Below are 14,728 nucleotides of genomic sequence, written 5' to 3'. Positions count from 1 at the left end.
GTTATGTTCGTGTTGCAAACAAAGCAAGACATCAGAAAAATCTTCGACATTGGTCTACTACACCATATGTCATAATATAAATAATTGAATATTTAAAAAATTCAACTATTTCAACATTTGAGATAATATTCGCACTACAAAAATCTATCCATACGACAGGCCGTTTAATCTCGAATTCTTAAAGGTCCTCTACTCCAATAAAAAGGAAAAAGAAAAGATTATCCTCTACGCGACGAAGTGAAAACCTTCCAGCCAAGCACCAATAGTGTACAGCCACGTTGTCAAACAACGGAGCATTACGCAGCGATGGACAACCGGATATGAAAAACCAGGTACACATTAACCGCCCCCGGGAATTTTCATTTTCTATCTAAAAGAACCTTTGAGAACTTTCCAGATTCTCGCCCCACTATAAATTGCGCACCAAACTTCATCGTCCCCGATCATTTTCCCCTCCAAACCCGCAAACAAAAATCCAGAATACTCTCTCTCTCTCTCTCTAAAATCTCTCTCTCTCTCTCTCTAGATTTCTCTAGTTCTCCGACGATGCCGATCCGAAACCCAGGAGTCATATCCCAGGACTGGGAGCCGGTGGTCCTCCAGAAGAAGCCCAATAAGGCCAGCGCCCTCCGCGACCCGAAGGCGGTGAACCAGGCGATGCGGTCGGGTGCGCCGGTCCAGACGATCAAGAAATTCGACGGGGGCTCGAACAAGAAGGCGGGGCCGGTGGTCAGCGTGAAGAAGCTCGAGGAGGCGGCCGAGCCGGCGGCGCTGGAGCGGGTCTCGACGGAGGTGCGACAGGCGACACAGAAGGCGCGGCTGGAGAAGAAGATGAGCCAGGCGGAGCTGGCGAAGCGGATCAACGAGCGGCCACAGGTGGTGCAGGAGTATGAGAACGGGAAGGCGGTGCCGAACCAGGCGGTGCTGGCGAAGATGGAGAGGGTTCTGGGAGTCAAGCTCAGGGGCAAGGTTGGGAAATAGAAAAAGTCCTGTTAGGATTGTTTTGTGTCGTGAACATGATGTTGTCTGTTGTGTGGGTGCGTGTGTATATGGGTCCGTTTTGGTTGGTGTCGAGAGTTAAGAACCGGGTGTGGTGATCAAAACCGTGTACAAAGATGCAAAAGATATGTAGTAGGCTGAAATCGCCAATGTATTTCATGAAATTAATGGAATTTGATGTTTCGTTGGCAAAATATTATGCTTTTTATTGTTACTGTTTGATCCGATCAAACTTCTGTGTATTTTGCATACGATTACCTGATACAATTGGAAACTTGTCACCCAAAAATAGGTGTATTATTATTGCACAAATACAAGGTCACAATCTGGCAGCCGTAAGATTCGATCATAACTTAGAGCCAGGGGGAGTTATAAATGGGAGTGACAACAGATTTGCTATGGGGGTATTTCTAGAGGGCCTGCATACCAAAGTCCCTTGCAAATCCACTCATCTTATACCCTCCGTAAGGGCAGTCTCGATCGAATGCAAAGTAGCAGTTGATCCAAATAATGCCCGCACGAATTGACCTTGAGACGGTGTTGGCCGCATTCAAGTCCTTGGTTATGATCCCTGCTGCCAGGCCGTATCTGGTGTTGTTGGCTCTCTGTATTGCCTCCTCAATTGTCCTGAACATTTTCACACGCCATGATCTTAAGCAATGTTCGTGTTGAAGCCTTGAAGGCGAATCAAACAAAAGAAATCAGACTTGTCCTACTTACTTGAACTTCATCAGCGCCGTTACGGGTCCAAATATTTCATCTTGGGCTATGAGCATATCATCCTGAGAAAATCGTCATAAGATTAATGAGACGAGAATGATTAATGATATAATGAAAAAGAACACGAAAGTAGTGGTGTTATGCACAAAATCTGAAGGATCTTGGACCAACGTAAATTCGGCCGTGAATCACACAAACACCCAAGAACATAAAGATGTATCGTGGTTCATCCTAATGTTTAGGTTACGTCCACACTGATGTTGATTATGTATGTATGTATGGATTACAATAGATCGGCAAGGGAGCTCTCTGTGGATGCAACCCTTGCCATTTTGCTCTCTGTTTGGCTGAGAGGGTATTGCCCTCTATATTGTGAGGGATGAATGTGAGGCTCTATGGATGTGCGGCCGAATGTCTGTCCTTCATGAGGGTGAGGGAGAGTCCATTTTATAGAATAAGGGCTCTCTCCCCTTTTACATTTGTCATGGGTTTATGGATGAGGCCCAAAGACGAGGCCCAATATATGGTACCAACAGGAGTCCCCCAAGTCTTCAGTCAAGAGAGTCTTTTGGCTGGAGACTTCAAATTCAATCCATGTACGAGCCGAAGTGGCTAGATGTCTTGAACCAGTACTCAACACAAGGCAATGCTCAACATAAAGTAATACTCGGCTAGAGGTATCACACGTTGCGAGACTGCTCGACTAGAGGCGATGCTCGTTGCGAGGCTGCTAGGCTAGAGGCTATGCTCGCGGCGAGACAGTTACTCGGCTGGAGGCGATGCTCGTTGCGAGGTTGCTCGGCTAGAGGCGATGCTCGCTGCAAGGCGGCTCGGCTCGTGGTGTTCCTCATTGCAAGTATGTACTTTATGTCAGCATGCACTCAGTATGAGTTGATTCTCGACATGATTCGGGTCCGCTTGTCGGGTTCGCATATTGGGTTCTTTTAATCAGCAACAATGTTGATCAGTGGATCTAGTTGCTCAATAATTCCTGACAATAAATGACAGTATAAGTATGACCGTATAATGAATAAATCCAATTGACAAAGTTTGTCAAGGCAAAATATTGTACCATGTGCCTTTTATAAATAAATAATTTATTCAGTCGTATGGTAAATCACATATTGTATAAGTGACATAGTTTAATAGCAGTTACAATATCACTAGGCAATGAATAAATATTGCACATGTACATGGGTTAAATATGTGTAATGGCAGACAAAAGAAAATTAAAGCTATTTTCTTTTTTCTTTTGGCAGATGGCAAGGAATAATAATAGAATTGTTATGAGAAAAGAATCTTATCTCCACTTTTCCTGTGGTATTCGCAGGAGGTGGGGCGCCATTTATAGAATAATTGAGGCAAACAAAAGAAAAGTCAAGCTGGGCACCATTTATAGAATAATTGAGAAATAACATAAAGAAATATAAAGTCTTATCTTCTTCGTGAATGTTTCCACCGGTGGATGGTAAGTAGCCTCTGTAAAAGTCTTCTTCTTGGCAGGATCACCAGAAGCACCAAACACGATAATCGAGAGAAACCCATTTTCGAGCACATGATCAATGTCTTTAACGGGTCGCTTGTGAAGCTATCTCTTCTTTCCATATGTCATGATCCTGATCCCGATCCCATTTTTTAAGTCGGATGTCCTTCTCCAGCTCAGAAGTCTCAAATCTTCTGGCTGATGTCAGTAGGTGGAAACACTCACGATCGGCTTCTCCACCGATAACGAGCCGACCCGCAGCCGTTCCGCCGTTTCTTCAGCTTCTGCTTCTGCCTTCATTTCTGTAATTTTTTGCTGAAAACTGAATATGCTGACCAGAAGCTGCCCGCAATCTCCTTCAGGTCTCGTTTCTTCGTCTGTGAATCAAGATCTATATGATCTTTCATGGGCTTCAAGCCCTCTTTTTCGGTGAGCAGAAAAAGCCAGTTGGGCGCGTCGATGCTCGCATAGAGCGTGGGAAAAAACGGGTGCTCCAACATTTCTAGTATTTCCCCCTCTGTCCTGGCTCGCCATTCCTTGCTCCGGCTGATCAGTTCCTTCTTGTCCCTCACCTTCGAAGTAAATACACACCCCTGGCCCCTAGCAAGGGACTTCGAATTGGCCAAGTAGACGAAATCGATATCGCCGGAACCGAGGCGCTCTACGAATTTGAGGTCGGAGATGAAGATTTACCGGGTCAGGGATTCGGAGCAGGAGCTAGTGCTGCGCTTGGTAGTGTTGGTGTTGGTGTTGGTGGTTGTGGTGGACGTGAAACTCAGACTTTGGAGATCGTCGGCTAAGTCGTCAATCCACGACTTCATTGCGGAGGGAAGAAAGAGAGTGAGAAGTGAGAGAGAAGGAATGAGAGATAGATTGTGTCTCTATATGGGTTTTGCAAATCCACGGTGGATAGTGGTGAGGTTGTGAAGGTTTCACAGTGGTGAGATGAAAGATTGAAAGAGAACCGACATAGCTTTTCGTGTCGTTTCTCACAGACGGCGCCAAATGTTGATGCATAAAATCCGACAGATCTTAGGCTAACGTAAATCTGGCCGTGAATCACATAAACACCAAAGAAGACAAAGATGTATCGTGGTTCACCTCAATGTTTGGGCTACGTCCACACTGATGTTGATTATGTATGTATGTATGGATTACAATGGATCGGCAAGTGAGCTCTTTGTGGATGCAACCCTTGCCATTTTGCTCTCTGTTTGGTTGAGAGGGTATTGCCCTATATATTGTGAGGGATGAATGTGAGGCTCTCTGGATGTGAGGCCGAATGTCTGTCATTCATGAGGGTGAGGGAGAGTCATTTTTATAGAATAAGGGCTCTCTCCCCTTTTACATTTGTCATGGGCTTAGGGATAAGCACATGTTCCACCAAACAAACACCTCAAAATCTCTCATCCTCCTTCAACCTATTTGAGCAATGTTGTCAAATAAGCAAGCCATTTTCATATCTTCCCTCATAATCCTCTGGTACTCATCAAACATCGGCGCCTCCTACTCAACAAGTTCTTACTCTCCAACTATGGCTTCCGATTCCCAATCTTCCTCACAATGTGCCACATGGACGCCTGCGCAGTTCTTAGCTACCTCTCCATCGTTTTCCTCAAGATTGTGCCTCTCTAGACCATCAAATCTCATTCCAGTTCCTCAAGATTGCTACTTTGAGCGTTGTCTTTTGTGGGTCGGTCGTGGGTGGGAATATCTCTCTCAGGTACCTTGTTGTTTCTTTCAATCAGGCTGCCCTGCGGAATGCCCATCCTCTTCACCGACAGATAAAATTACAAAGTGATTACAACCTTCAAACCTCTCAACATCCCTCTCTCTGCAAATTTCTTGGATTCTGTGCGAGAGACTCACATTCATCTCTCTCTCCTCTCCTCCTCTCTCTAAATTTAGCTCGACGAGTAGAGAGGAGCACCAGGTATTTTTCAATCTCTCGGATACTTTCGCTGAGGGATTTCGTTCGTTGAAGTGACTTAAACGCTCATCAGAGAAAATGGCCAAGAACGTCGGAATTCTCGCCGTCAACATCTACTTCCCCCTACCTGTATTCAGCAGGTTTTTTCAGGTGATCAGATAGGAGAATAGGCAAGGTCTCTCCTAAAAGAACCAAGGCTCGGACCAGCTAGTTGCAGGCTCATTGTCTGCTTCTGAGTTATCTTTTGTTTGTTCCATGCCTTCTCAAGGCTAGAACGTGCAGGAAGCTTTATCAAAAGCTACTGACCACCGAATTCAAAAGAAAGATAAGATGCATTTGCTTTTGCTTTTAGTGTCAACCACTCTCACAAAGGAAAAAAAAAAAAAACTCACAGATAAGAACACTTTTATTATTAGCTTCCACTTTAAATATTTCTGCCACACCTTGTCTGTCGTGCTAATATATATATATATAAGTACATGCAGAGAGTGATGGTATGTGGTGTCACATGACATGCATAGTAACAGACGAATACAATAAGTGATGATTATGGCATCTAATGAAACTGCCTGCCATTTTATATCCCCATTGTGGCTAATATATATATATATATATATTTTTTTTTTTTCTAATAACCTACATATTTAGGCATTACCTAATATATTATTTGTTTGTACCATACTTGACCAATCCCGAAACTACTGAGCACCAATCAACGTTATACCGTCAAGGACCCATAAGAGTTTCCCTTCAACCAGGAGGCCAATCACAGCGCGACACGTGTTGACATCAGAAGCCAATCATAGCGCGACATGTGTCAACATCAGAAGCCAATCACAACACGACATGTGTCAATGTCAAAACAAAGCTAGAAACTCTCTTCTATAAAAGGAGATCATTCTCCCACAATATTTCCGAATGTCATTTGTACTAAATCATTCACTAGTACTCACAAAATGAGAGCTTGAACCTATGTACTTGTGTAAACCCTTCACAATTAATGAGAACTTCTCTACTCCGTGGACGTAGCCAATCTAGGTGAACCACGTACATCTTGTGTTTGCTTCCCTGTCTCTATCCATTTACATATTTATCCACACTAATGACCGGAGCAATCTAGCTAAGGTCACAAACTTAACACTTTTTGTTGTACCAAAGTCCTCATTGATTTTGTGCATCAACATTATTGATTTATACAACATGTCATTTATCAAACAACTGAATAAATCATTTATTCATGATTATATATATATATATATACACACACACACATTTAGGCAATACCTAATATATTGTTGATTTATGTAACATGTCATTTATCACACAACAGAATAAATCATTTATTCACATAAGGCATACAGTACAATACTTTGCCTTGACAAACTTTGTCAATTTGATTTATACAGTCACACTTATACTGTCATTTATTGTCAAGAATTATTAAGCAACTAGATCCATTGATCAACATTATTGATGATTAAAAGAATCCAATATGCGAACCTGACAAGCGGACCTGAGTCATGTTAAGAATAAACTCATACTGAGTGCATGTCGACATAAAGTAGATACTTGCAATGAGGAATACCACGAGCCGAGCCGCCTCGCAGCGAGCATAGTCTCTAGCCGAGCAGCCTCGCAAAGAGCATCGCCTCTAGCCGAGCAACCATCTTGCCGCGAGCATAGCTTTTAGCCGAGCAGCCTCGCAACGAGCATCGCCTCCAGCCGAGCAGTCTCGTAATGTGTGATACCTCTAGCCGAGTATTACTTTATGTTGAGCATTTCCTTGGGTTGAGTACTGGTTCAAGACATTTAACCACTTCGGCCCGTACATGGATTGGATTTGAAGTCTCCAGCCAAAAGACTCTCTTGACTGAAGACTTGATGGACTCTTGTTGGTAATATATATTGGGCCTTGTCTTTGGGCCTCACTCCTAAGCCCATGACAAATGTAAAAGGGGAGGGAGCCCTTATTTTATAAAAAAAGGACTCCCCCTCACCCTCATAACTCGGCCGAATTTACGTTGGTCTAAGATCCTCCGGATTTTGTGCATCAACAAGTGGTATGGATTTGATGTTCCATTTGTATTGATAGAGTTGAATTTGTGAACGTACCTTGACATCAATGAATATTGTAGGCTCAATGTAATATCCCTTGTACCCCAAAGGCTTGCCTCCGTTAATAAAGTTTGGGGCCGTTGTTTTCGCATGTTAGACGCAGAAATAGCTCGGGGTAACGAGCCCAGTTTTCGGCGAAGGATGCAGTGAGTTGCAGGCCATTTTCTAGCCAACTCCAGCTACAACCCAGCTCTAAATTGGTACGAACCTCTTCTCCTCATTCCAAGCTTCATTTTCATAGCTCTTTGGTCGAAAATGGTGAAAAAATGAGCTCGAATGGAGCTCAAGAACCCCTGCCTAGTTTTCGGCTTATCCATAGCCTTTAAACCGGGTCGACCTGACCTAACTACCTTGAACCCAGATCTGACCCAATCCGAACCCAATGGAATATTCTTTGGAATACTCTCTGAAATATTCTTGTTGACTTTTCGTTGACTTTTACGAAATTTACCTGGGACTCTTCTTAGGGTATTTCGACGCCCTTCCGCGCTCCGTTTTCCCAAATTCAATCATTTTAGCAGGTTTTTACTAATTGGTCCCTTTATGTGCTTAGGCGCTTTTATTAGTGGCGATTTCGTTCTCCCTTGTTCAAATGGCTCTTCAGTGACGGAGTATCAGTGAGTGGACCCCTTCCAAAATGCATGATTTAATTACTAAAAATGCATACATGAAAACTATGATTTTATGACTATGTATTATGAAACGTTTATAAGTTATCGAATTTATGTTTTATAAAATATCATGCTTTATCGAATTTACGTTACTGAGATATTTATGAATATTATTTTATGATATGATGTTTGAGCTATTGAGCTCTAATGAAATATATTTTGGAAATATTATGTTCATGATTTTTTATGCTGACTTAGTGGATATTCATTTATATATGCCTTCGGGCGGAACATTTATATATGCCTTTAGGCAGAAGATATAGATGCCTTCGAGCGTGCGATGTAGGGCATTTGGGCGATTGTGATACCACTACTAAGCACACTAGATACGATATATGTTTTATGAAGTTTTTTATGACATGCTAGGATTTTCGGAAAACCTATCATTTATTATGCTATATGAGTTTCTAAAACTAGGGGTTAGTAAGTTTGAAGAGTAGTTGATTTTAGTATTACTTATATATAAACTTGGTCCACTCATGCTTTGTTTTGCGCCCCCTTCACTTAGAATCGAGACGTACAATCCCAGCGTCAAGACACTCTCGCATTAGTATCTTCGAGTCCTCTCGGTGTAGGATCCATTCATTTGTTTGTACCTTTTCATAATATTCATTCTACACTATTCTTGATTAGTAGTATGTTCTAAATACGTTCCTACATTTGCATATTCATTGTAGTTAATTTTACATGTTTTATTTACGTTCGTTCTTTCTTCATAACTTACATGCATGTTAATATGACTTCGTCGTCCTCGAATGTCGGCCAGCACATGCCTACCCTAATGTTTGGAGGATATCTGGATCGGGCATGTAACTGCAGTAGCGAAGCTACTAGTTGGTCCCTTTTTTTTTTTTAAAAAAAAAAAAAGAAAAGAAAAACGACACATACTTGTTAAGTAATGGACTCCTCTCTCATACGACGAAGTAAGAAACCTTCCACCCAAGCACCAATAGCACACAGCCACGTTTTCAAGCAACGGAACGTTACGCGGGGAAGGACAACCGGATAAGAAAAACCGGTTACACTTTAACCGCCCCCGCGAATTTTCATTTTCCGTAGATAAAACTATCCAAAAAAGAACCTAACTTTCCAGATTCTCGCCCCCACTGTAAATTGCGCACCAAACTTCACTTTCCAGATTCTCGCCCCACTATATATTGGGCACCAAACTTCACCGTCCCCGATCATCTTCTCCATTAAAAACCACGATACAAAAATCCGGTAAACCTTAAAAAATCTCTCTCTCTCTAGATTTCCGACGATGCCGAGCCGAAAACTAAGAGTCATAGGCCAGGACTGGGAGGTGGTGCTCCTCCAGAAGAAGCCCAATATTGCCCGTGCCCTCCGCGACCCGAAGGTGGTGAACCAGGCGATGCGGTCGGGCGAGCCGGTCCAGACCATCAAGAAATTCGACGGGGGCTCGAACAAGAAGGCGGCGCCGGTGGTCAGCGTTAAGAAGCTCGATGAGGCGGCCGAGCCGGCGGCGCTGGAGCGGGTCTCGACGGAGGTGCGACAGGCGATACAGAAGGCGCGGCTGGAGAAGAAGATGAGCCAGGCGGAGCTTGCGAAGCGGATGAACGAGCGGCAACAGGTGGTGCAGGAGTACGAGAACGGGAAGGCGGTGCCAAACCAGGCGGTGCTGGCGAAGATGGAGAGGGTTCTGGGAGTCAAGCTCAGGGGCAAAGTTGGAAAATAGAAGAAGTCCTGTTCGTTGAATGTTAAAACAACGGCGTTGTAGTGTTGGTTTGTGTCAGGAAAATAATGTTGTCTGTTGCATGGGTGCGTGTGTATATGGGTTTGTTTGGGGTGGTGCCGAGATTTAAGATCTGGGTGCGGTGATCAAAACTGTTAGGGATGTACAAAGATGCAAAAGATATGTAGTAGGCTAAACCCGCCAATGGGTTTCATGAAATTAATGGAATTTGATGTTTTCGATGGCATAATATTACGGAACAAAATTCTCAATACTATTCACTTTAACGACAAATTATATTTTTACATTAAAAAATCAATCATGGTATTATTTACTTTACCCTTTATTTTGTTCTTATCGTTAAATCTCAAAATTTTGAAATCATTTTTATTAGTTTTCCTTTAATATTATGGTTTTTGTTGTTACCGTTTGATCTGATCAACAATTTCTGGCCCCGAATTTCCCCAATTTCATAAAATTGATCTTATGAACTCATTAATTTATGCTACCAATTAGCAATTTGGGGTGGATTATTCGGGTTGTGTGGGATTTTTGTATGAATTCTGAGGAAGAGTTTGCATTCTTCTATGAGCTAGAAGTCTCACTCGACCGCACCAATTACCCACTAAAGCAGGCACAGATGCTTCCCTTTTGCTTCGTAGCAGGAATCTCGTCCTCTTTTTCGATGGAATCAGCAAGCGTCCCCAAGCCTTACTTAAGGACTGTGATGCATGGTCCCGTGTCCCGTATCCGATACTTGATCGAATACTTATTCGATATTTTCAGATACTCGTCCGTCACATATCCTGGTTGGTGGACATGAATTTGACATGATAGATACGCGTATCCTACATTTAGGATACACATATCTAGCTTTATGATACATTTACACTTTCAAAAATGGTAACGAGGAGGAGAAAATTAATAGGAGACATAATTAAAAGTTGCTGAATACAAAGAGCTTCCCTCTAATTAAAACCATGAATATGACTCACACTTCTTCTATAGTTTAAAGAGGATTAGATTTCGAAATTTTCTTCTCTAACGACTCAAATGTACTTGAATTTGAATGATAAATTATGTTTTAAATGTATATTTTTGTTGCTATATACATTTTTATTTGTCGTATCTATAGCGTATCGTATCTTAATTTCTAGAGATTTGCCGTATCGCTATGTCGTATCGTGTCATATCGCCGTTCCCGTATCCATATCCATATTTCATAGCTTAAGGATGACGAAGGCAATCTATCTGATACTGTTAGCTGGCTTTGGGGCTTGGATTCAACATGATGCTATGGTCATGTCCTGAATTAATAGCTAAAGGATGACGAAGGCAATCTCACTGATACTGCTAGAGTCTGCACCTGCCATAGTGGCACATTGTGTGATCGAGTTTGATGGTAAGGAAGTTGGACATGTTGGGGGGAGGGGGGTGTTAGGGTGAAGAGCTATATGTCAAGCTCAAACTTCTGTATATTTTTCATATGATTACCTGATACAATTGGAAACTTCTCACCCAAAAATAGGTGTTTTATTATTGCACAAATACAAGGTCACAATCTGGCAGCCGTAAGATTCGATCATAACTTAGAGCCAGGGGGAGTTATAAATGGGAGTGACAACAGATTTGGTATGGAGATATTTATAGAGGGCCTGCATACCAAAGTCTCTTCCAAATCCACTCATCTTATACCCTCCGTAAGGGCAGTCTCGATCGAATGCAAAGTAGCAGTTGATCCAAATAATGCCTGCACGAATTGACCTTGAGACGGTGTTGGCCACATTCAAGTCCTTGGTTATGATCCCTGCTGCTAGGCCGTATCTGGTGTTGTTGGCTCTCTGTATTGTCTCCTCGATTGTCCTACAACATTTTCACACGCCATGATTTTAAGCAATGTTCGTTTTGATGCCTTGAAGGCGGATCAAACAAAAGAAATCAGACTTGTCCTACTTACTTGAACTTCATCAGCGCCATTACGGGTCCAAATATTTCATCTTGGGTTATGAGCATATCATCCTGAGAAAATCGTCATAAGATTAATGAGATGAGAATGATATAACGAAAAAGAACGTGAAAATAGTCATATGGATTTGATGTTCCATTTGCATTGATAGAGTTCGAATTTGTGAAAGTACCTTGACATCAGTGAAAATTGTAGGCTCAATGTAATATCCCTTGTTCCCCAAGGGCTTGCCTCCAGTTAATAAAGTGGCTCCTTCATTCTTCCCATGCTCAATGTAGGTTAGGATTTTATCAAACTGCTTCTTATCAACCTGCAATTTTCAGTGAACTTCACAGATACGAATTTGTAGGTTGTATTTGGACAAGCACAGCAATTCGCGAGCATATTGTCGGGCATAGATGAATCATAAAACTTTGTCTGTAGAGTCAGTTACCTGTGGTCCTTGACGAACATTAGGGTCAAAAGGATCCCCGACTACCCAATCTTTTGCCTTCTCTTGTAACTTCTTCACAAATTCATCATAAATCCCTTCTTGAACATAAACACGGGAACTTGCCACACAAATTTCTCCCTGAAAATGCAATGATTAACACATGCTCAGTGCTGCTACATAAATCTATCCAAGTCATAAACAAGGTGCTAGTTTAAAACTAAATTGAATGGAAATTACGAACTTCACCTTGTTGAAAAGGATTCCCAAGAGAGCAAGATCAGCAGCCATATTTATATCAGCATCATCAAAAATCACAAGGGGTGATTTGCCTCCTAGTTCAAGCGAAACTTGTTTCAGATTGCTCTTTGCTGCAGCCTGCATTACTTCACGGCCTACCTCGGTGGAACCAGTAAAACTGACCTAATATATCAAGAACAAGCGTCAACATTACAAATCACAGCAAGACATTGAAGTATTGTCATCGAATTTCGTAACAATTGTTCACATAAAGTATACAACATATGAACGAAAGAACAAGAATTTACTTTGTCAATGTCCATATGATGGCTGATGGCAGCACCAGCAGTCTTTCCGAATCCAGTTATGACATTGAACACTCCGTCAGGAACACCAGCCTTCATAAGAATTTACAAGAGAAAGTCAACAACGCCAATCATATTGGCAATAAACACAAACAAACGCAGAGAATGAATGAGCTTACCAACTTAGCCAGATGAGCATAGTATAATGCTGATAGAGGTGTTTGCTCAGCAGGTTTGATGACCATGGTGCAACCAGCAGCTAACGCAGGGCTGACCTTTGCGAAAAGCAGGGTGCTCGGGAAATTCCAGGGAACAATGAGCCCCACAACACCAATGGGTTCAAGCAACGTATATGCTTGAAGGTCGCGTGACATTTTGAGCACCTCTCCATGGATTTTGTCAGCCGCACCTGCATAATAACGTACCATTTCTGCTACCTGCGGTATGTCTCTGGTCTTGCCAAAACTGAACAACTTCCCAGCGTCAATGGTATCCAAGGTAGCTAGTTCTTCTACATGTTGGTCAATTAAGTCTGCAAACTTCATCATTATCCTTCCCCTCCCCTGAGCATAATTACATTCAAGGCAGTAAACAAATTAGACCTTTTGTAACACATTGATTGATACGGATTTCAGGGTTAATTCCACACTAAGTTGAATTAGTACTAAAATGTCAACAAGCTATAATACTGGCTCCGTTGGGAACTGACCCTTTCAAAATTTTCCATCCTTTTCATATCTGGATTTTGGATTGTATTTTACGATTAACTTTTTGTTGTCATACATAATTTAAGTTTTCGTGAGTGAAGTACTTGAGTTTGACCTTAAAAAATTTACTTACACTTAAGTCAACGGAATAATCTTATCAAATAGTACACCAAAGATAGCTATGAAAATTATTATTAGAAAATTATTAAAGACCATTATTAGTCCGCGTATCAAAATGTCTTGCATACGTATCAAGATGTGATTTACAGGTAAGTAAGAATGACCGAGTGATGTTCAAAAATGAATTACAAGAGTAGAGTGTTGGAGAGTTACATACGGCGCCAGGCAAGCGAGGCCAAGTGCCATGGTCGAAGGCAGCACGCGCCGCCTTGACAGCCAAGTCAACATCTTCCTTATCTCCTTCTGCAACTCTTGTTATCACCTCCCCTGTTCTTGGATCTATTGTCTCAAATGTTTTGCCTTCCAAATTTGATCGGTGTTCACAAACCAAAAACAAAAAAATTGCAAAAATATCAGTGAGTCACTTAATCATATGTATATATGTATATATCTTCATATATATGGCATTTACAAGCTTAAAAAATAATGGGTTCTTGAATTTTGAGAGTTTGCAAATTTGGTTGAGGCAAAAACACAAACAGTACGTAGTCACGGTGAAAACGGGCAGTAAAGAACGCTTTTTACCAAATGGAAGCTCGTAGATTGCTAGAAGAAGGGAAACAATGGCGACTAACCTGAAACGGAATCGACGAAACCTCCATTGATGAACAGCTGAGTAAACTTTATTGCTGGAATCTTGACGAAGGAAGTTGAGCTGCCGTTGAAATCACTCCCCATGGCTGCCGTTTCCTCTGTTTGTTTGTGTGGAAAAAAAAAACAAAGAACGGTATTTTGTTGTGTTATGTTGTGCTTGCTTCGTGTATGGTCTCTATCTGAGAGGGAATATTTGTACGGTCTTATTCACATCCTTTTTTTATATACATTTTTTTGTTATTGATTTTTTTTAATTCATTCGATCTAACAGTCGGAATTTGAAAGGAGCACGTGAGAAGTAAAAATGATTGTGTGGACAGCTATTATTGAGGATGATAAATTATTTTTGTTCAATCTCCTTAAGTGATGATGATACTTATAATTCTATCGATTACTGTGGATGAATTTGATTTAAAGGAAAACTAATGATAATGGCTTGAAAACTTTGAGTTTTAACGATAAAAATAAAATAAAAGTTAAAATGAATAGTAACAGGTTTGACTTTTTAGTGTAAAAATATGATTTTTCGTTAAAGTAAACAGTACTGTGGACTTTTCGTTAAAACTCTCTAGATTTAATCTATTTATTATACAAATCTCAAAATTTAAATAATCGAATGATAATAAATATAGTAATGAGCATTATCTTCATCTTAGAAGAGAAATTTTTCAATGGATCCGGAACACTAAAGTGGT

General features: G+C 41.3%; 3 protein-coding genes across 4 annotated transcripts; 2 read left to right on the top strand and 1 right to left on the bottom strand.

Moving 5' to 3' along the window:
• The first annotated feature begins 357 nt into the window (after positions 1-357).
• Positions 358-1,123, top strand: LOC103449137 (multiprotein-bridging factor 1c-like). The gene has a single exon (XM_070806095.1). It carries the CDS (start codon positions 547-549, stop codon positions 979-981), a length of 435 nt encoding a protein of 144 aa, XP_070662196.1. The 5' UTR covers positions 358-546; the 3' UTR covers positions 982-1,123.
• Positions 1,124-1,266: 143 nt separating this feature from the next.
• Positions 1,267-14,345, bottom strand: LOC103449128 (aldehyde dehydrogenase family 2 member C4-like). 2 transcript variants are annotated; one of them, XM_029109914.2, is made up of 9 exons: positions 14,015-14,345; positions 13,597-13,739; positions 12,732-13,115; positions 12,556-12,645; positions 12,257-12,430; positions 12,011-12,148; positions 11,750-11,887; positions 1,720-1,781; positions 1,267-1,626 (listed from the first exon to the last, which is right to left on the bottom strand). In XM_029109914.2, exons 1-9 carry the CDS (start codon positions 14,115-14,117, stop codon positions 1,410-1,412), a joined length of 1,449 nt encoding a protein of 482 aa, XP_028965747.2. In that variant the 5' UTR covers positions 14,118-14,345; the 3' UTR covers positions 1,267-1,409. The 2 variants fall into 2 exon arrangements, with proteins under 2 accessions (XP_028965747.2, XP_008386638.3); XM_008388416.4 differs by lacking the exons at positions 1,267-1,626; positions 1,720-1,781 and adding exons at positions 11,069-11,474; positions 11,569-11,630.
• LOC103449107 (multiprotein-bridging factor 1c-like) lies at positions 8,848-9,861 on the top strand. The gene has a single exon (XM_008388392.4). The coding sequence runs from the start codon at positions 9,180-9,182 to the stop codon at positions 9,612-9,614; it is 435 nt and encodes a 144-aa protein (XP_008386614.2). The 5' UTR covers positions 8,848-9,179; the 3' UTR covers positions 9,615-9,861.
• Positions 14,346-14,728: the final 383 nt, after the last annotated feature.

Source organism: Malus domestica, chromosome 02 (assembly GCF_042453785.1).
Source record: "Malus domestica chromosome 02, GDT2T_hap1".
Taxonomy (NCBI): domain Eukaryota; kingdom Viridiplantae; phylum Streptophyta; class Magnoliopsida; order Rosales; family Rosaceae; genus Malus; species Malus domestica.
The sequence above is the reverse complement of the archived record's forward strand: the minus strand, read 5'-3'. Positions and strand labels throughout refer to the sequence as shown.